This window comes from Procambarus clarkii, chromosome 26, assembly GCF_040958095.1.
Source record: "Procambarus clarkii isolate CNS0578487 chromosome 26, FALCON_Pclarkii_2.0, whole genome shotgun sequence".
NCBI lineage: Eukaryota > Metazoa > Arthropoda > Malacostraca > Decapoda > Cambaridae > Procambarus > Procambarus clarkii.
The window spans coordinates 37,427,392-37,448,378 of NC_091175.1; the positions used below are offsets into that span (position 1 = coordinate 37,427,392).

General features: G+C 47.0%; 2 protein-coding genes across 2 annotated transcripts; both read left to right on the plus strand.

Annotated features, from left to right (window-relative positions):
• The first annotated feature begins 659 nt into the window (after nt 1-659).
• On the plus strand, nt 660-1,712 carry LOC138368926 (uncharacterized). Its single transcript, XM_069331648.1, has one exon. It carries the CDS (start codon nt 660-662, stop codon nt 1,710-1,712), a length of 1,053 nt encoding a protein of 350 aa, XP_069187749.1.
• Nucleotide 1,713: 1 nt separating this feature from the next.
• On the plus strand, nt 1,714-2,487 carry LOC138368927 (uncharacterized). Its single transcript, XM_069331649.1, has one exon. The coding sequence runs from the start codon at nt 1,714-1,716 to the stop codon at nt 2,485-2,487; it is 774 nt and encodes a 257-aa protein (XP_069187750.1).
• The last annotated feature ends 18,500 nt before the right edge of the window (nt 2,488-20,987 follow it).

Below are 20,987 nucleotides of genomic sequence, written 5' to 3' on the forward strand. Positions count from 1 at the left end.
AAAACAATTAAAATTTAAAAAAAAGAACTATACTCACGAAATGAACGTTATGGTAATAAACACAGCTCAATTTCAACGCAATATCACACCAAATAATTAAATAAACATGAAAATAAATAAAAATCTATGAAAATTCAATTTATCAATGAAATTGGAAACAATGAAATGGAGTCATAGCATATTTAGTATAGTATTTGATGCTCTTACATGCAACAGATGGCACTGTTTAAAAAAAAAATTACCTGTCACAGGTGTGACATCTATACTAATACTCACGAAATGAACGGTATGGTAAACAACACAGCTCAATTCCAACGCAATGTCACACAAAATAATTAAATCAAAATGAACATAAAACATTATCTATGAAAATTCAATTTGTCATTACAATCGGAAACAATGAAATGGAATCGTAACATATTTAGTATAGTGAGTTGCAAGATATATGGCAAATACTCACAACGGATTTCAATCAATTAGGTGTTTTGAAATTTCCTCGTAATGCTTCAGGACAAAACTTACCCACCAATTTGCACGTCTTTTGCGATGCCTCTGGTAAAGCATACGGCGCTGCAGCCTACTTAGTCAATAATGCACAATCATTTTTACTCACATCAAAAGCAAGAGTTGCTCCAATCAAAAAGAGATCTTTACCTCAAATGGAGTTGACTGCATTGCTGGTGGGAGTAAGATTGGCTCATTGCCTGACCAAGATACTCAATAATTTTCACTTTGGTGAGATCGTAGTGTGGTCAGACACTGAGGCAGACTTACAATGGGTAAGAAATAATAATAATAAAACTCTCTACGTCAGTAATCGTGTTAGGGAAATCCATAAATTATCTGCAGGATATAAACTTAGACATGTTCCTACCAAGAACAATCCAGCAGATTACCTTTCAAGACGTTTATCATTAAAACAGCTGATCAAGTCTCCGATGTGGTTTAATGGACCTTCATGGCTCGTTAGTGGTCAGTGGCCTAAACAGAAACCACAAGTCATAGTGACCAATATCACTACACCCATGACAGAACCAGAACCTCATCAGACCTTAGCTATTAATCCTCACAATTATTCCAACTTGAGTAAGTTACTAAGAGTAACAGCACATGTATTTGATTTTCTTGCTAAGATAGGAACCAGGCATAGATTTCCCAATCCTATCCTCTATTGGATCAAACGTGCACAACAAGAGACATATGGAAGTGAATATAAAAATCTTCCAGACAAATTAACCAAGTTTTTAGGAATCTGGTATGATGCCAACACCCATATATTAAGGTGTGGAGGACGTCTGTTTCATGCAGAAATTGATTTGGATACAAAGAATCCAATACTTCTACCACGTCACCACATTATTACAAAACTTCTAGTTCTACTCCACCATCAGTATGGTACTTTGCATGGTGGAGTGTTAGACACCCTCACCGACCTAAAACAGAAATATTGGCTTCCCCAAGGTCGTGAAACTGTCAAATCACTTATTAAGTCTTGTGTAATCTGCAGGAGGTACGACGCTCGAGTGTGTCCTTATCCAAGACCTCCACCACACCCTAAGGAGAGAGTAGTCCATCTTCGTCCTTTTGAGACCACTGGTGTCGATTATACAGGAGCTTTACCTCTCACTGGCACTCCAAAGACCAGTGAAAGCATATATTTGCCTCTTCACGTGTGCAACCACACGAGGCGTACACCTAGAAGTGACTTCTGATATGACTGCAGAAGCCTTTATCCAAGCCTTTCGTAGATTTGCTGCACGCAGATCCTGCCCCAAACTAATGATATCTGACAATGGATCAAATTTTGTGGCTGGAGAAGCCTGCCTACGAGTGAGATGGAATCACCCAAAAGTGCAGTCTGTAATGCAAAAACGACAATGCCACTGGAAATTTATACCTCCCAGAGCCCCCTGGCAAGGTGATTTCTACGAACGCATGGTAGGGACTGTCAAGAAATGCTTAACGAAGACCTTACATCGACAGAAAATTAGTTTCCCTAAATTACAAACACTCGTCGTAGAAATTGAGACGCGAGTAAATAACCGCCCCTTGACTTACCTACTGGATGACTTCTCTCAAAGAGAAGCCCTGAGTCCCATACATCTAATCCATGGAAGCCTACTGAGCCCCTTGATACCTTTAGCAGAAGAGGATCCAGTCGACCCTTCGCATGTGACTAGGAGTGATTTAGTGGAAAGTTATCAACATCTTTCGAGGGTAGTCGAGAAGTGGAATGAGGTGTGGACTCGAGAGTACCTCACAACTCTAAGGGAATACCACTATGGAGGTTCGAGCCCTTATAACAAAGTCCAACTCAAAACGGAAGATCTAGTGTTGATCGACAGTGATGGCCCCAGGTCAGAGTGGCCTATAGGCAAGATTGTCTCTGTTCAGCCAGATCACCAAGGTGTCCTGAGAGTAGTACGAGTTTTGTGCGGAGGCACTACTACCCAACAAACATTAGAGAAGTTGTACCTCTCGAATTAGCTGAACGAGTGTGTTCTACAGAACCAACTTTACCAACAGTTTCTGAGGACAGCAATTCTGATCCACCGAGTACCCAACCTCTTAGAGTCGCTGCTCAACAATGCAAACGGAAACTGCCACAATATTATAGCTCTGACTAAGAGCAAATAATTTACCATCAAATTTAAGGTAGTCATGATGATACCATGTTGTGATGTTCAGTAACCAATCAGTTACAAGTCACAGTGACCCAGGACATTCACCTCACTGTGGATTCTAAGTCTCCTTGACTTGAATATCTTTGACCATTAATTTAATTTGTGTAGGCTAAATTCTACACCATTATTACATCTAGAGAATATCTCTGAGTTTACAAGACTCTAAGACTTTGTAACATAACCATTACACGTCACAGCGACACAAGTCACTGAGTATATTGTAGGCTTTAGTAGTTAGTAGCTTTAGATGATTTAATAATTCAATGTATTCACATTTAACATACGTTCCCTAAGAAGACTTAGAGTCTTTTCTGTCTCTGACAGATTCAGGACATCCGTTATGTGCGTACTAACGTACTAACATACTAACTTTAGAATAACTTCGGAATGGGTATGTCAGCACTCAACATTAAACTGAGACTCGAGGGTTCCCCCCTCCCTGGAGTTATGTTGGAAAGTTCCCACACTAATACATCCTTATTGTATCATAATACATCACCATTGTATACTAGGCATAGTATACATTAATTCTACTAATTGTAGTACTAACATAAATTAATAGTTTCCTATCTACACGTCATTTACCAAATTCTTCCCACATAAAGGGATAGTATTGCGTCAGATAATATCTAACAGAGACATAATTATTGTCAACATGCCAGAGAATTGAGTAATATTCTCGCCCTTGTCAGTATTCTTAACAAGAATTAATACCTGATAATATAACAACTAGTGATTCAATAACAACGAGTTTTCATGTAAAAGATCACTATATAACAGTTTATCTGTTATCCTAAACTAACATGGAGGAAACAGTAATTCTCTCCATTTCTCGTTTAATAAGAACACTTTTCATATTTATTATTATTCAACGAGAATGTAAACAATATACAACTCCCTATAATTGCGACCCCGTTCTCATTAACTTATTAAGTAGAGTAATTACAAGGAAAAGAATTTTCAGTTTCTACTAAAATATGTTGCGCATGCGCGAGAAAGAGGTTGAGGGAGAGGGACGCGACACACTCGCTATAGACTTGCACGAGGTGGACGACGCCTGAGACAATGTGGCGGCCATAAGTCAAGGGAGAGGCAAAACTTTCATCAATTACATGAGCGGCCTCTTGCTATTAATCGGGCTTGGAGTGTGCAATTACTCCATTAGCGATCCAAGGATTGCATTGGTGGACTTAACCACCAATGCAGGTTAAGTGGTCTAGTTTTCGTATTGGAGCTCTAAATATGTAAACTTTTCCCTTAGTCCATCGTCACGTCGTGATCCCTCCCCAAACGCCAAGTACGTCCACAGGGAATTTAATTTGTCCCTTTCATTGAATCGTAATGATATAATTTAACTTGTGTAGACAATTTTTACACCACATTGGGTTTCCAGCGTGTGTTGGAGCAGCCATGAGTGCAACAATTTCCCACGCTACGCTAGCGGGTCACGTGTTCCAGCAAGTTCTAGATGACGCCATCTCAACACCACGCTTCCATTCACTGTTACAGCTAAGCAGCTGAGATCATTTCAATTTAGTTATTTCTTTCTTAGAAACAGTTGAAACATAATATTTTGAAATTATATTTCATATACGTGAGCTAGGAAGTCAAGAATAATTCTATAGCCTCATGAACTTTAGATAGGAACAACTTTTTATCTAACCATTATTTAATATATTCTTGTTACTAACCAAATTACCAAATGTTTATATCATTTACATAATCTTAGTAAGATTTACTAATTTTATTCGAGGAAGAACCAGCCTCAATGAAGCGTACTAGGAGTAGCTCAACTTCTAGTATTAACCCCCAATTGTGAAGTTTGGGAAAGTTCAACTCTTGAATAGTAATTCAATTTACAGTCCATTAATACTCAGCAAATAATTGTGAATGATTACATTATCCACAGGCACTGAAATCTCAGTCCTTTTCTATTGCTTTATTTATCTGTTTCCCTTTTCAGTAGAAATAGAGTGGTCCTTCGAGTAATTCGAATCAATCAATTAAATGTCAATATATTAAGAGCTAGCTTTCCTTCACGACAATCACGTCTTGGACAGTCTTTCTCCTGAGCTCTGTTACCCATGTTAAATCTGTTAGGAATTTTCTTATCTCATCATAGTTTTCCTTATGGAATGCTAGCCTTTTGTTTTCAGTTTCCCTCCTCGAGTACTTTAACCCTTCTTCAACCAGATACTCAAACGTCAGTACACAATGATCGCTCATTCCTACTGGGGCCTCGAAGTCAGTTTCTCTTATGTTGGAGTCATTCAGAGTGAAAACTAGGTCGAGTCTCGCTGGTTCATCGTTTCCCCTCATTCTTGTCGGTTCCCTGACATGCTGGCTTAAAAAGTTTTTTGTTGCTACCTCCAGTAGTTTAGCTCTCCATGTTTCCTCTCCTCCATGCAGTTCCTTGTTCTCCCAATCTATCTTTTCGTGATTGAAGTCCCTCATGATGAGCAGATTGGATATATTTCTACAGGCAGCAGAGGCTGCCCTCTCAATTATATTGTTAACTGCCATGTTGTTCCTGTCATATTCTTGCCTGGGTCTTCTGTTGTTTGGTGGAGAATTATATATCTCTGCTGCTACTACTTCTCATGGTCCTCCCATCGTCATGGTGCCCGTTATGTAGTCTCTAAACCCCTCGCAGCCTGGCATAACCATCTCCTTGAAACTCTATTCCTTTCTCATGAATAGGGCCACTCCACTGCCTCCCCTACCCTACCTCTCTTTCCTCATTACAGTGTAGTCCTGGTGGAACACCGCATTTGTAATGATTCCTGAGAGTGCCCAGGAATTCTTGTGCTCTTTCCCTAAGTTCACTTGCCTTGCTTGTAATCACATCCATGTCCGAGTACATCACCTTGAAGCTGACTCTTTTCTGTTCATCCTCAGTTTCTGTTGCTTCCACTGGAGTAGGTAAACATGGATCGTCCAAGTCCAGGATGGGGGGAGGGAAGTGGTGACCTGGGTTGTGTGGAGGATTGGAGTATGGGGAACCTGGGTTGTGAGGGGGGGGGGGGCTGGGAGGAACTAGTTTTGAGAGGGTAGGAGCAAAGGGAGGGCTTGAGGGGTGGGGGAGAGGGGAGGGCTTGTGGGGGTAGGGGGTTAGAGGGGGGGGCCTGGGGTGGTAGGGGAGGAGGGAGGGCTTGGGGAGTGGGGGAGAGAGAAGGGGGAGAAGGGAGGGTTTAGCGGGGTTGGCAATTAGGGAGGGTTTAGGGTGGTGAGAAAGGGGGGACTTGGGGGTGGGTAAGGAGGGAGGGCTTGGGGGAGTAGGGAGAGTTTGGGGTGTGGAGAGGGGAGGTCTTGAGGAGGGGGGAGGGGAGAGTGAATGGACTGTGGTCCAAATGGCCACTTAGTCGGGAGTTCGTTGTGGCTGGGACAGGCAAGGCTTCTATAGGGTGGGAGGTGGGTGTAATTGTAACAGACTAAGCTTGTTGTGGAGGATTATTTGGAAATTATAGATCTAAACTCCTAGGGATTGGATGAGACCACATGGTCCAAATTTAGTCACAGGGTATTCTAGTACCTGGGAGGCGAGCATCGGTCATCTCCCCTGGGATTTAGGGATTAGCGAGCAGGTAGAAGTCAAAATGGCTGCCTCTCTTGTATTAATTTATGAAGTAATGAATACTTTAACTAAATAGAGTAATTACAGTAATATCCAGCCAGGTTTAAGTAAGTATGCTAGGCTACCATGATTGTAGAGTAAAAGACCAAGGTTCGTAATCTGCTACAAACGAAACAATGACGTCATGTGGAATAGGAGGGACTAGTCTGTGGTCCGGGTGACTCACCATGTCAAAGTCACGTGGCCTGAGAATGACCACAACTTCCCATAGCATTAATTCAGCTTAATTAAAGTTCAATAGCCAGTATTGTAATTGGAGATAGCTTTTGCCAAGATATCTATTTTATTTAACACCAGTTTTAATAATAATTCAACCATCTTGGGTGACCAGGACATAGAGATTAGTTTGTTCAATTTAAACCCTGCTTAGAAATTTGATAACCAGGCGGAGTGATACTAGCCTTAGGTCAGTCTTAGCTGGAGAGAGCTAGGAGAGGGCAGTGTGGTTCCTGTAGCAGCGCTGGGAGGTTCTCCATCTCATCCTCCAGAGACCAGAACCCCCATCGGCTGGTTTCTATGAGTATGGTAGAGGGCTAAGAGTTTGTACAGATAATAGTTTCACGTCTGCCTCTTTTTAGGAAATCTTTTAGGGAATATTCAAGTTTTAGGGAGTGATGTTGATTATTTAATTTTTCTTAGCTTTGCATCAATAAACTTTGTTAAGAATTCTCTTTTGTATATTTGAGTATCTCCATGAATGATATTATATACTGATTGTCCTGGCCATCTATTCTCCACAAGTCTGGTTATTTGGGTTAAGTCGACAGGCATACCCCCAAGCAACCGAAGCTTTTAACATCATAGATATTTCCTTGTGTTGATTCAATTCACACACTAAATGTAAGCATTTCATGAAATTAGCGATAACCTAACCCCAAGGGTCTCCCTCCCTATCCAACCCATTGGCGACTTAGGCTTGGAGGTTGGCTGCCAGAGTTTGATGCTCCATTGGACAATCCTCTGTCCTTTTGTAGCCTTATGCTCCTGCTGCTATCTTCTCTAATTTGGCAGATCGCCTTTCCTTTTCCTTATGTTTCGTTTCCCCCCCCCCCTCTTCTCCTTTCTAATTGTCATTTCCTGCCGAGTTTTTGCCTGTTTTGATTATTCTTTTGGACTACTTTTATTTTGACGCCCGGGTGTTTGAGGAGGCATACTTTTGCACCCGTAGAACTGTAGTACCCGACGTCGAGAGCGAGGGACCCTTTTATTGTCAATCCTCCTTTCGTCACTGAACCCAATCTCGGCGGATTGATGATTCTTAAGGTAGTGTTTATGGGGCGTATACTCACGACGCATCCCTGGGGGGCCCCGGCATGATCGGCGATGGCTTCTTGTTGGGTGTCCTGCCTCTAATTGTGGCTCCATGGTAGGTGTGGGTCCACATTCGTGAATGAAAGTCTGACCTCTCGTTGTATGTCTAATTCTGTTCCACTTATACCTTCTTAGGCTCATGGGGTGGGCGACCAAACCCCCGAGTCGGACAGTGCTGGAAGACCAGGCTCTGTAGCCCCCACTGCATTGGGCCCCGACCTTGCTCCGCCTTTGACCCTCCTGACTACTCCCCTCGGCTCCCCTCCCTCCTTTGTGGTTGGGTCGAGCCACAAGCCGCCAGTGGTGACCACCTTGTCCCCTGGAACGGCTCAGTCTCTTGTTGTGACTACTGTACCTTTTAACCCCTTTCTCTCTCTCTGGGGGTTCTCAACGCTGTCCACACCATTGCCGAACTCACACAATCCCTTCCCGTACTGATGCGTACCAAGCCTTGTTTGGTCCCACATTGTGGGCCAAATACTTTGATCTCCTCCCTCTGGATTCTTCACCTCCTGACGATTTCCTCCACCATAGGCACCTAGTTGATTCCATAGATGCCTCTGTTACTTTCAACCCCACCTGTCTCGGTACACATGTCGTTGCTGCTCCTTCTCAGGATGCAGCCACCTGCTTGGCCGCCTTATCCTGCCTTGGCGAGATCCCTGTTTGGGTCTCCAAGAACCCTCGGTTGAATGCCAGTGTTGGCAATGTTCTCCTCCCACCCCATGTTGCGACCGGTGTTAGGAACCTACAGGCCTGCCACGAAGATCTTCGGCATATTCTCGAAGCCCAAGGCCATTCTGTCCTCCAGGTGGACACGTTTACTTGCCCCACTCGTGGTCGTCGTCGTCAGCCCCTTCGGATTGTAAAGATTACCTTTGATGGTAGGACCCTTCCGCCCTCTGTCATCGTTGCTAGTACCAGGTGCTCCGTCCAGGAGTACATTCCCTCTCCTCGGCTCTGTAATAAGTGCTGGAGGTTTGGGCATGGTGCCCTCCAATGCTCATGTACTGTCTCTCTCTGTCCCTTGTGTTGGGACGAAGGTCACTCTAAGTCGGAGTGCACTTCTACACAGGCTCGCTGCCTCAATTACGATGAGGCCCACCCTACCTTCTCTCGCGTTAGTATACATTACAAGTTTGAGGCAGCCGTCCTCAACTTGAAGCACCGGGAACATTTGTCTTTTCATGAGGCGAGTCTCCGTCTCGCCGTCTCCCACCTTATGCTAACATCTCTTATGCTCGTGTGTTGCGCTCTTGCTCTCCTCGTCCTTCTCCCCTTCCTCAGTCTCACAACCGTTTCCAGGCCTTAGACCCAGACATGCCCACCGCCTCCTCCTCTGTTCTTTTGAGTTCTGTCCTACAGGGTCCCCCTCATGGTTCTCTGTCTGGGGTTACCCTTCTTTCTGCCCAGTCTGTCATGTCTCCTGTGTCTTCTTCCTCGTCTCGTCCCGATCCTCCTTCCCATCCTACTCCTTTGTCTATTAACTCTCTGCCAGAACAGCCGTGGACAACTTCAAGAGAAAACTGGACTGTTTTCTAAGAGAAATTCCGGATCAGCCGGGCTGTGGTGGGAATGTGGGCCTGCGGGCCGGGCTTTGGGAGTAGAAGAACTCCCAGAACCCCATCAAGCAGGTATCTCTGCGCTGCATGTCATTGTGAGCTAATGTCCATCGCTCTCCCAACAGCCATCGTATTTGCTCTCGTTCTGCTTCTCCTGTTGAGACGCTTGAATCTGTTGCCCAGTACATTGTTGTTGGGACGCCTGTCTCTTTGAGTCAGAAGCGAAAGCCTGGCTCCTCTCCTTCCTCCTCTCCAGCGGGTAAGAAGGTTTCGCTTTCTTCCTCACCCCCTGCCTCTGACTCTCTCGCTCCATCCCCTCCCGTTTCGGTGGTCACGCCCCATGTTCCTGCTATGGAGGTTTCTTTGGCCTCTGCTTCCCTCTGGGCGGCTACCCTTGCTGAGGTACACTTCCCTCGTTCTGCTCCTCCTCCTGCTGTCCTTGACTGCTCCTCTTGGTTGTCTCCTCCTCATCCTCCTCCAGACCCTGCTCATCCGCCTCTGGTCTGTTCTCCCGCTCCCTTCCCTCCATCTTTGCTCAGTTTATTCATGCCCCCTAACCCTGACTTTGCTGACCCTGATCCCAACCCTGACCTTCTTTAACATGCTGTGTTTCTCTTTCACCCTTGTTTCTTCCTTGGTTTCTCTTTCACCCTTGTTTCTTCCTTGGTCTCTGTTTCTGTCCTTTCTCCTTTTGTTGATGTCTCTTCTTCAGTGGAATATTCGTGGATATTACGCCAATTTCCTTGAACTCCAACCTCTGATTTCACGGTTTTTGCCCCTTTGTGTCTGTCTCCAGGAGCCGATGCTTGGTGCTCGTCCTGGTCGCTTACGTGGCTATTCCTTTCTCTCCCCATAATTCTTGTGTTCTCTTGATTCACTCTGATGTTCCTTTCGTCCCCTTACTTTTTCCATCACTTCTCCAATGTTCTGCTGCCCGTATCATTTTGCGTAAATGGTACATGGTTCGTTCCATTTATCTTCCCCAAAATGTCCCGCTTTCTCTTCCTGATCTTAAACGCCGCCTGGCCTCCTTGCCTCCTTGCCGGAGCCTGTGCTCCTGCTGGGTGATTTGAATTGTCGACATACCCTTTGGGGTGATGTTCTGACAAACACCCGAGGTTGCCTTCTCGAACCGTTCATCCTCTCTTCTTCCCTGTCTCTTCTGAATTCTGGTGAGTTCACTCATTTAGACTCTCGGACTCGCACCCTTTCCTGTTCAGATCTTTCTGTTTGCTCGTCTTCTCTTTACTTAGATTTCAAGTGGCCAGTTCTGGATGACCTCCATGGCAGTGACCGTTTTCCCATCCTTGTTTCCTTTTTGCTCTTTTCACCCTCCACTCTCCTTCATTAGGAGGCAGTTTGCCGAGTCTGACTGGCCCCTCTTTACCCTCCGTGCTACTATCTTCGACCTCTCCATTCTGCCTCTCCCTCGCGCCCTCCTCCTTTTTTTATGACACTGTCTTCGATGCTGCCCTCCAATCAATTCTTCGCTCTTCCTCTCGGGGAATGCGGAAGTGCGTTCTCTGGAGGAATGTGAACTGAGCTCAGGCTGTCCGCTGTAAGTGTGATGTCTGGAAGAGACATCGTCGCCGGCGGACGACTGAATCTTTTCTTTTCTTTCGGAATGCAAAAGTGGTGGCCCGTAGGACCATTCGTACGGCTAAACGTGCATGATCTGGAAGCGTATCCACAAGACAGTGTTTAAGTTCGTTCCCGATGTCTCACCAGTCCTTCTCCTCTGTGGTACTCTTGTGGCGGACCCATTGCAGGTCGCGACCGAAGTGGGTTCCCACTTTTCATCTGTTAGCTCTGGTTCTCATCTTCCTCAATCCTTCCTTCTTCGTAAGCCTCCTCTTGAATCTCGTCCTTTGGATTTCTGTACCCATCTCAGCCTTCCCTATAACGATCCGATCTCTCTCTGAGCTTCAGTCTGCCCTGGCCCTCTGCGGTTCTACGGCGGCAGGCTCCGATGGCACTCATTATGAGATAATTCGCCATCTCCCCCCATGCACGTCTCAGTATTTACTGAGTCTGTTTAATCGGGTCGTCGTCAATCCTGAGGACTGGCTCGATGCTGTCGTCCTCCCTGTTCGGAAACCAGGGTCTCTCGGGTCATCTCCCTAGGACTTCCGCCCTAGTGCTCTCACGAGTTGTGTCTGGAAGCCCTTTGAACGTAAGGTTAACGTTTGTCAGATGTGGTTCTTAAAGCACTACCACCACCTCTTCCCATCTCAATTTGGTTTTCGTAAGTGTCGCAGCACAACGGATGTCCTGGTGAACTTGGAGGTCTATATTCGTACTGCTTTTGGTGTGAAGACCTCCGTTGTTGCCATCCATTTTGACCTGGAAAAGGCTTACGACATTACCTGACGGTATCGTATTCTGTCCCAACTTCATTCTTTTGGCCTTCGTGGGAATCTCCCTCTCTTCCTCCAAAGTTTCCTCTCTCGTCGTTCCTTTCGAGTGAGGCTTGGTGCCGCTCTCTCTGCCCCTTTTAGGCAATATGAGGGTGTGCCCCAAGATAGTGTTCAGAGCACTACTCTTTTTCTTGTTGCTCTCAATGGTCTTCTTTCCTCCCTTTGTTCTGGCGTCTTTTCCGCCCTTTATGTAGATGATCTTACCCTTTGCTGTTGGGGTGATTATTCGCCTCTCCTTCAACAGCGGCTTCTACTTGCGATTGATGCCGTGTCATCTCTGGCTACCGATCAGGGCTTCAAGTTCTCTGCATCTCAGACTTGTGCTATGACTTTTACTCGGAAGCGTGTCATTCTTCGTCCTTCTTTGTCACCATGGACATCCCCTTGTGTACAAGGATTCTGTTGAGCTTCTGGGGTTAATCTTTGACACTCGTTTGTCTTGATCAGCCCATATCTCTTACCTCCATGCTGAATGCTCTAAGGCCCTTTCCCTCCTTAAGGTTTTGTCCCATACTTCTTGGGGGGGGGCGAATAGGTGTACGCTCCTCTTTTTACATTGCTCACTCGTCCTGTCTAAACTCGATTATGGTTGCCCTGCTTACTTGTCCGCTTCTCCTTCTACTCTTCGCCGTCTTGATGCTTTGCACCATACTGGGTTGCGCCTCAGCTCTGGTGCCTTTCGTTTGACTCCCGCCCTCAGCTTATATGTTGACACTGGATTCTTATCTCTCCAGGACCGCCGTGATCACTACAGTCTTTGCTATCTTGCGCAGTCCTTGCAACATCCTTCCTCTCGCCTCTGTCGTGCTTTGACTTTTACCCCTCCTGTAGTTCCTGTTCCTCTTCACCACCTCCCTCTTTCTGTCCGGCTGTCTCACTTACAGGACTCTCTTTCCATTCGTCTTTCTCATATTTCTCCTCATATTGTTCCTTTCTTGCCCCCCATGGAGGGTCCCCCTTCTGATGTTTTGTACATCCATGAATCGCATTACTTAAGTTTTTACTTCTCCTACGGTTCTGAAACGCCTTTTTCTTGAGCACTTTTCTTCACACTTCTGCTCTGTTTCCATCTTCACCGATTTGTCTAAGTTGGCCGACGGTGTGGACTACTCCGTTGTTTTTCCTGACCACACTTATATGTGTCGCCTCTCTTCAGAGACTAGCATCTTCACAGCGGAACTTTATGCTATTCTCTATGCTCTCCATCTCTTGCTTTTTCGTTGTCAATCCACCGTTGTGATTGTAGTTGACTCTCGTAGTGCCCTCATGAATCTCGGGTCCTTTAATCCTGTCCATCCGGTAGTCGTCGAAATTCAACATTGCCTGTTTCTTATCTCTAGTACATTTAGATCCGTAGGGTTTTGCTGGGTTCCCAGCCATGTTGGTGTTTCTTAAAATGAGCGTGCGAATGCTGCCGCTAGAGAGGCTATCTGCTCTTGTCCCATTTCCCGTAAAGGTATTCCTTTTTCCGACTTTTACCCGGTTATTCATTCCTCCATCCTTGCCCGTTGGCAGGGTTGTTGGTCTTCTGTTGTTGGTAACAAACTGCGTACTCTTAAGCGTTGTGTGTCCCCGTGGCCTTCCTCCTGCCACCGTAACTGCCGGTGGCAGTTATTATAGAGTAATGTCAGTCCTGTTCTTAATTTTTATGTTATATTTTTTGACTTGTTTGTTTGCACTGTACATAGCCAAGGGATTCTTTTGTTCATAATTTGTTTTCAATATTAATTAAAGTTTCATTGTTCATACTATGTGTTTTGCGTGTCTTCCCTTAATTTACCACAGACAACAGCCAAGCAGTCTATCTTTTTTTTTTGTAAATGTGACTAGACATTGACACCAGCCATTAGGAGGACTGCCGAACATCTACACTCCTACACTTTCCCATCACATTTAATGGGGGCCTGTCCTAGGAGCATCACTCAGGTACTAGTACCAGAACGTCAATTTGTGGTAAGTGTACTTGGCTTTGATACAGTTGCTTTTCAATATTTTCATTACTTTTAATATTTATATGGTGCTGTGTGTATTGTACATTCCGAGAGTAGCATATTGTGAGTGTTGGATAAGTTTGGATTACGTGGTGATTGGAGGCCTCAGTCATTCTCTTAATTGGTCATCCCTTCCTCCGTGTTATTACTCGTGTTTTCCACCTTTTGTCCCTAGGATATTTTTCAATCTCAGACAGATCATCATTTTGGTACTTTGGTTTGTCTTCGGGTCAAAGCACCCTATCTTCTGCAGTCCGACCGAAGGAGGATACAGAGGGCCATAGTTCCTCTAGCACGGATTAAGTTGCTGAGTTGGGACCTCAACAGCAGTTCTCGTCACCAGTTGACACTCGCACCCCTGCACGTCGGTCGCATTTCTGACTACTGTACAGACCATTAGTCTGCTCTTCTCTACATAAAGTTACTTATATATATACAACAATAAGATACTTCCTTCAAGATACGTCTACCAGTAGCACAAAATGTTTTGACCAGGAGGCAAACGTACCCAAAACTCCCCCCCCTACTCCACACTCCCTCCATGCCGGCTCCGTCATCAACCAGCAAACTACCATTTCCAGCCTGCCTACTTTTGATTGGTAACCCGTCGACTGCACACCTGCACCTCTGCACATCAGTGCCCTCTACTTAGTCGATGTCTGGGCTTGAACCAGTCATTGAAGTTAGAATATCTTGTGCTCTCAAACTGTGAACAACTAACTGATATACGCTCTGTCTATCAGGTGGATGTTTCTCAGCTAGCGCTTTATTCTCAGCACCTGTTTAATCACTTTTCTGTCTTTATATTATAGAGTAACGTCATTCCTGTTCTTAATTTTTATGTTATATTTATTGACTTGTTTGTTTGCACTGTACAAAGCCAAGGGATTCTTTTGTTCATAATTTGTTTTCAATATTAATTAAAGTTTCATTGTTCATACTATGTGTTTTGCGTGTCTTCCCTGAATTTACCACAGACAACAGCCAAGCAGTCTATCTTTTTTTTTGTAAATGTGACTAGACATTGACACCAGCCATTAGGAGGACTGCCGAACATCTACACACCTACACTTTCCCGTCACACACCCTACACTCATCCTGTGAGTCTTTGTTTATGTGCACCCCATACTCATCCTCTGTATGGTAATGTATTGTGCAACTGTTACGGTATTGACAACATCGTTGGAGTGTGGAGTGGCGATTTCAGCGCCATCTATGAGTCTTCACTCCAACTCCACTCATATTGGGCGCTATGTAGACAACGCCATCTGTCGGTGATGGCGTGGTATCGGTGGAAAGTTCCAATTTCCTGCCCCAGTCAGAAGAGGAGGTCGATATGGATGAAATCTGGTGGGGTGGCATATAAAGATCAGCGCATCTAGGTTGTGGCTATGTCACAATGTTACGTCCCCGGGTGAACGAGTGTTATCCCAAGGTTACCTAGTGTACTGTCCACCTCTGTGGACATGTTTATATGTCCACAGGTGAGACATATGGGGGCAATTGAGCTGAGGAAGGCAGTTCACCATGGGCAGTCCACGAACTCTTAGCTTGGTCCTGCGAGAAGACTAAGTAAGCTGCCATCGATTCGAGAAGTGTGTGTTAGTTGCTGATATACGGTGTTGTTGAAGATCGACATACCCGGGATTGGCTTCAATGAGTTAAGGAAGAGGGTGATGTGTCTGTTTGTGAAGTGCTGCTAGCAGGCTGCTAGAGGTTTTTACCAAGGTGTTTGCTACCCCTATGTATGATCGTTTGAGACCCCTGTCAGCGTGTTGCTGAAGCCCTCTGCTAGTGATTATCTGGAGAGTGAAGAAGCGGTGTAGACACATCATGATACTGTGTGGGTGGACTGGCCCATGTAGGTGAACTCGTCAGCATTTGCCAGTGGACAAATGTGTACCTAGAATGTGGGTTCACTGGGCTTGACGAACACTGTAGTTGTGATGTGCCATGAGTGAAAGAGGCATTTTTGTACATACATGTAGTAATAATCTATTATAATATATATGGTGGTGAAGGGAATTGAGTCTTGCTTGTTCTTCCCCTTATTTAGGCATTACACTACTGTCTGACTTGGCCAGTTCTTGAAAGCTTACTGGCAACTTGGGATCGGATATAGAAAAAGAGGTTATAACATCAAGAACTCGGTTACTGGCCCATAATGGCTGTAACAGCAACCTATACTCATCTTCACACCAGTAGTTTGTGCAACCCATGCTCATCCTGTTACCAGTAGTTAGTGCAACCCATACTTATCTTTTGACCTGTAGTTTATTGTGCACCTCTTATTCATCCTGTGAGTCATAGTACATTGTGGAACCTTATCTCATCATGTGAATCTTTGTTTACTGTGCGAAACGCGTTACTGTTACGAAACACCGTGCATACAAGTGGCTTTACAAGAATGTATACATATCATGCTATGTACTTTCATAAACCCAATGTAACTTATTTATATATATATATATATATATATATATATATATATATATATATATATATATATATATATATATATATATATATATATATATATATATGTTTCTTGTGCAATCCATACTCATCCTGTGAGTGGTAGTTCATTGTGTTCCCTATACTCATCCTATGAGTGGTAGTTCATTGTGTTCCCCCCCCTCCCCGCTCAGCTCGTTGTCGCCGTCTGGGGGCTTAGTGGGCGGCTGCCGGAGTGTGATGCTCCTTGGGACAGTCCTCTGTCCTTTTCTAGCCTTGTGCTCCTGCTGCCGTCCTCTCCAATTCTGCTGGGCATCTTTTCCTTTTCCTTCTGTTTCGTTTTTCTCCCCCCTCTTCTCCTATCTGCTTGCCGTTTCCTGCCGACCTTTTGCTCGTTCTGGTTCTTCCCTTGGACTTCTTCTACTTTGACGCCCGGGTGCTTGAGGAGGCATACTCTTGCACCCGTAGAACTGCAGTACCCGACGTCGAGAGCGAGGGGAACCTTTTATTGTCAATCCCCACTTCGTCACTGAACCCGATCTCGACGGACTGTCGGTTTCTTAAGGTGGCGTTTGTGGGGCGTATACTCACGACGCACCCCTAGGAGGCCCCGACAGGATCGGCGATAGCTTCTTGTTGGGTGTCCTGCCTCTAATTGTGGCTCCATGGTGGGTGTGGGGGCACATTCGTGGGTGAATTCGTAATTTCGTCAAGATGATAACCCCTGTTTCGGCTACTTCTGGCTTACCTTTTCAGGCTCGTGGGGTGGGCGACCAAGCCCCCGAGTCGATCCGTATTGGAAGACCGGGCTCTGTAGCCTCCGCTGCATTGGGCCCCGACCTTGCTCCTCCTTTGGCCTCTCTGACTCCTTCCCCTGGCTCCCCTCCCTCCTCTGTGGTTGGGTCGAGCCCCAAGCCCCCAGTGGTGACTACCTCGTCCCCTGGCGCGGCTCCTTCTCTAGTTGTTACTACTGCGCCTTTTAACCCCTCTCTCTCTGGGGGTTCTCACCGCCGTTCTCGTCACGGCCGCCCTCGCTCGATTCCTTCCAGTTCTGCTACCTATCATGCCTTGTTTGGTCCCGCTTCGTGGGCCAAATATTTTGATCTCCTCCCTCTTGATTCTGCGCCTCCTGACGATTTCTCCCTTCATCGACATCTCATTGATTCCGTGGATGCCTCCATTACTTTTAACCCCACTCGTCTCGGTACGCGTGTCGTTGCTGCTCCTTCTCAGGATGCTGCTTCCCGCTTGGCTGCCTTATCCTGCCTTGGCGAGACCCCCGTTCGGGTCTCGAAGAACGTCCAGTTGAATGCCAGTGTTGGCACTATTTTGCTCCCGCCCCATGTTGCGACCGGTGTTCGGGACCTACGCGACTGCCACGACGATATTCGACATATCCTCGCTGCCCAGGGCCATTCTATTCTCCAGGTGGACACGTTTACTCGTCCCCCTCGTGGTAGTCGCCGTCAACCCCTCCGGGTTGTGAAGATTACCTTTGATGGTAGGACCCTTCCACCCTCTGTCATTCTTGCTGGTGCCAGGTGCTCTGTCCAGGAGTACATTCCTTCTCCTCGGCTCTGCAACAAGTGCTGGAGGTTTGGGCATGGTGCCCTCCGCTGCTCCGGGACTGTCTCTCTCTGTCCTTTGTGTAGTGGCGAAGGTCACTCTAAGTCGGAGTGCGCTTCTCCCCAGGCTCGTTGCCTCAACTGCGGTGAGGCCCATCCTACCTTCTCCCGTGCGTGTGTCCATTACAAGCTTGAGGCAGCCGTCCTCAACTTGAAGCACCGGGAGCGTTTATCTTTTCCTGAGGCGAGGCGCCAGGTTCGCCGGCTCCCGCCTTATGCTAATATCTCTTATGCTCGCGTGTTGCGCTCTTCCTCTCCTCGTCCTTCCCGCCTTCCTCAGACTCACAACCGTTTCCAGGCCTTGGACCCTGATGCGCCCACTGCCCCCTCCTCTGTCCCTTTGGGTTCTCTCCCGAAGGATCCTCCTCCTGGTCCTCTGTCTGGGGTTCCCCTTCCTTCTACCCGGTCTGTCGTGTCTTCTGTGTCTCCTTCCTCGTCCCCCTCCGATCCTCCTTCCCATCCTCTTCCTCCATCTATCGGCTCTCCCCGCCGCCTGTCGGTGCGGGCGGATGTCCATCGCTCTCCTAACGGCCGTCGTGTGTGCTCTCGTTCGGCTTCTCCTGTTGAGACACTGGAATCCGTTGCCCGGTACGTAGTTGCTGGGACACCGGTCTCTTTAAGTCAGAAGCGTAAGCCTGGCTCCTCTCCTTCCTCTTCCCCGGCGGGTAAGAAGGCTTCGCTTTCTTCCTCAGCTCCTCCTCCTGGCTCTGTTGCTCCTTCCACTCCCGTTTCAGTGCTTGCGCCTCCTGTTCCTGCTATGGAGGTTTCTTTGGCCCCTGCTTCCCTTTCGGTTGCTGCTCTTGCTGGGGTGCGCTCCTCTCTTTCTACTCCCCCTCTTCCTGCTGCTGTCCTTGACTGCTCCTCTCCGTTGTCTCCTCCTCCTCCTCCTCCTCCTCCTCCTCCTCCGGACCCTGCCCGCCCACCTCTGATCTGTTCTCCCGTTTCCTTCCCTCCGTCTTTGCTCAGTTTACCCATGCCCCCTAACCCTGACTTTGCTGACCCTGATCCCGACCCTGATATTCTTTAACGTGCTCTGTTGGTCTTTCGCCTTTGTTTCTTCCTTGTTCTCTGTTTTTGTCCTTTCTCTTCTCGTCGTTGTCCATTCTTCAATGGAACGTTCGAGGTTATTACGCCAATTTCCTCGAACTCCAACTTCTGGTTTCGCGGTTTTCGCCCCTTTGTGTCTGTCTCCAGGAGCCGATGCTTGGTGCTCGTCCTGGTCGTTTTCGTGGCTATTCCTTTCTCTCCCCCCCCCCAGCCATTGCTGGGGCTTCTAATTCTTCTGCTCTCTTGATTCGGGCTGATGTTCCCTTTGTTCCTTTACTTTTTCCTTCGCCTCTCCATTGTTCTGCTGCTCGTATCTTTGTGGGGAAATGGTACACAGTTTGTTCCATTTATCTCCCCCCGAGTGTCCCGCTCTCTCTTCCTGATTTGAAACACCTCCTAGACTCCTTGCCGGAGCCTGTGCTCCTGCTGGGTGACTTCAATTGTCGTCATTCTCTTTGGGGTGACGTTCTGACGAATACCCGGGGTCGCCTCCTTGAGCCGTTTCTCCTCTCTTCTTCCCTGTCTCTTCTGAATTCTGGTGAGCCCACTCATTTGGACTCTCGAACTCGCACCCTTTCTTGTCTTGATCTTTCTCTCTGCTCTTCTTCTCTTTACTTAGATTTCACATGGCAGGTTCTTGATGACCTCCATGGAAGTGATCATTTCCCCATCCTTGTTTCCTTTTTCTCTTTTCGCCCTTCCCTCTCTTTCCCTAGGTGGCAGTTTGCTAAGGCGGACTGGACCCTGTTTTCCCTCAGTGCTACTCTCTCTGACCTCTCCCTTCTGCCCCTCTCTCGCGCTCTCCTCCTTTTTCATGACACTGTCTTCGACGCTGCCCTCCGCTCTATTCCTCGCTCTTCCTCTCGGGGTCCACGGAAGTGCGTTCCCTGGTGGAATGCGGACTGTGCTCGGGCTGTCCGCTGTAAGCGTGCAGCCTGGAAGAAGCACCGCCGTAGGCAGACGACCGATTCTTTTCTTTTCTTTCGGAAAGCGAGTGCGGTGGCCCGTAGGGCCATCCGTACGGCTAAACGTGAATGTTGGGCATCTTATGTCTCGACAATTACGTCCGAAACCCCTCTGGCCCAGATCTGGAAGCGTATCCGCAAGATAGCGGGTAAGTTCGTTCCCGATGTTTCACCGGTCCTTCACCTCCATGATACTCTTGTGGCGGACCCGTTGCAGGTCGCTTCCGAACTGGGTTCCCACTTTTCTTCTGTTAGCTCTGGTCTTCATCTTCCCCAATCTTTCCTTCTTCGTAAACCTGTCCTTGAGTCTCGTCCTTTAGATTTCTGCACTCATCTTCAGCTTCCCTATAATGATCCCTTCTCTCTCTCTGAACTTCGTTCTGCCCTGGCCCTCTGCGGTTCTACGGCGGCGGGCTCCGATGGTATTCATTATGAGATGCTTCGCCATCTCCCTCCGAGCACGTCTCAGTATTTACTGAGTCTGTATAATCGGATCTGGGAGTCGTCGTCAGTCCCTGAGGACTGGCTCGATGCCGTTGTCCTCCCTGTTCGCAAACCAGGGTCTCTGGGTACTTCCCCTAAGGACTTTCGCCCTATTGCTCTCACAAGTTGTGTCTGCAAACTCTTTGAACGTATGGTTAACGTTCGTCTGATGTGGTTCCTGGAACACCATCACCTCCTCTCCCCTTCTCAATTTGGTTTCCGCAAGTGCCGCAGCACGACAGATGTCCTGGTGAACTTGGAGGTCTATATACGTACTGCTTTTGCTGCGAAGACCTCCGTTGTTGCCGTCCTTTTTGACCTAGAAAAGGCTTACGACACCACTTGGCGTTATCATATCCTATCTCAACTTCATTCTTTTGGCCTTCGTGGTCATCTCCCTCTCTTTCTCCGCAGCTTCCTCTCTCGTCGTTCCTTTCGGGTGCGCCTTGGTACCGCTCTCTCTCCCCCTTTTCAGCAATACGAAGGTGTGCCCCAGGGTAGTGTTCTGAGCACTACTCTTTTTCTGGTTGCCCTTAATGGTCTTCTTTCCTCTCTTCCTTCTGGTGTCTTCTCCGCTCTCTATGTCGATGATCTTACCCTTTGTTGTCAGGGTGATGATTCGCCTCTCCTTCAACGCCGGCTTCAACTTGCGATTGATGCCGTGTCGTCTTGGGCCACAGGTCATGGCTTCAAGTTCTCTACTTCTAAGACTTGTGCCATGACTTTTACGCGGAAACGGGTTGTTCTTCGTCCCTCTTTGTCGCTTTATGGTCATCCCCTTGAATACAAAGATTCCGCGAAGCTTTTGGGGTTA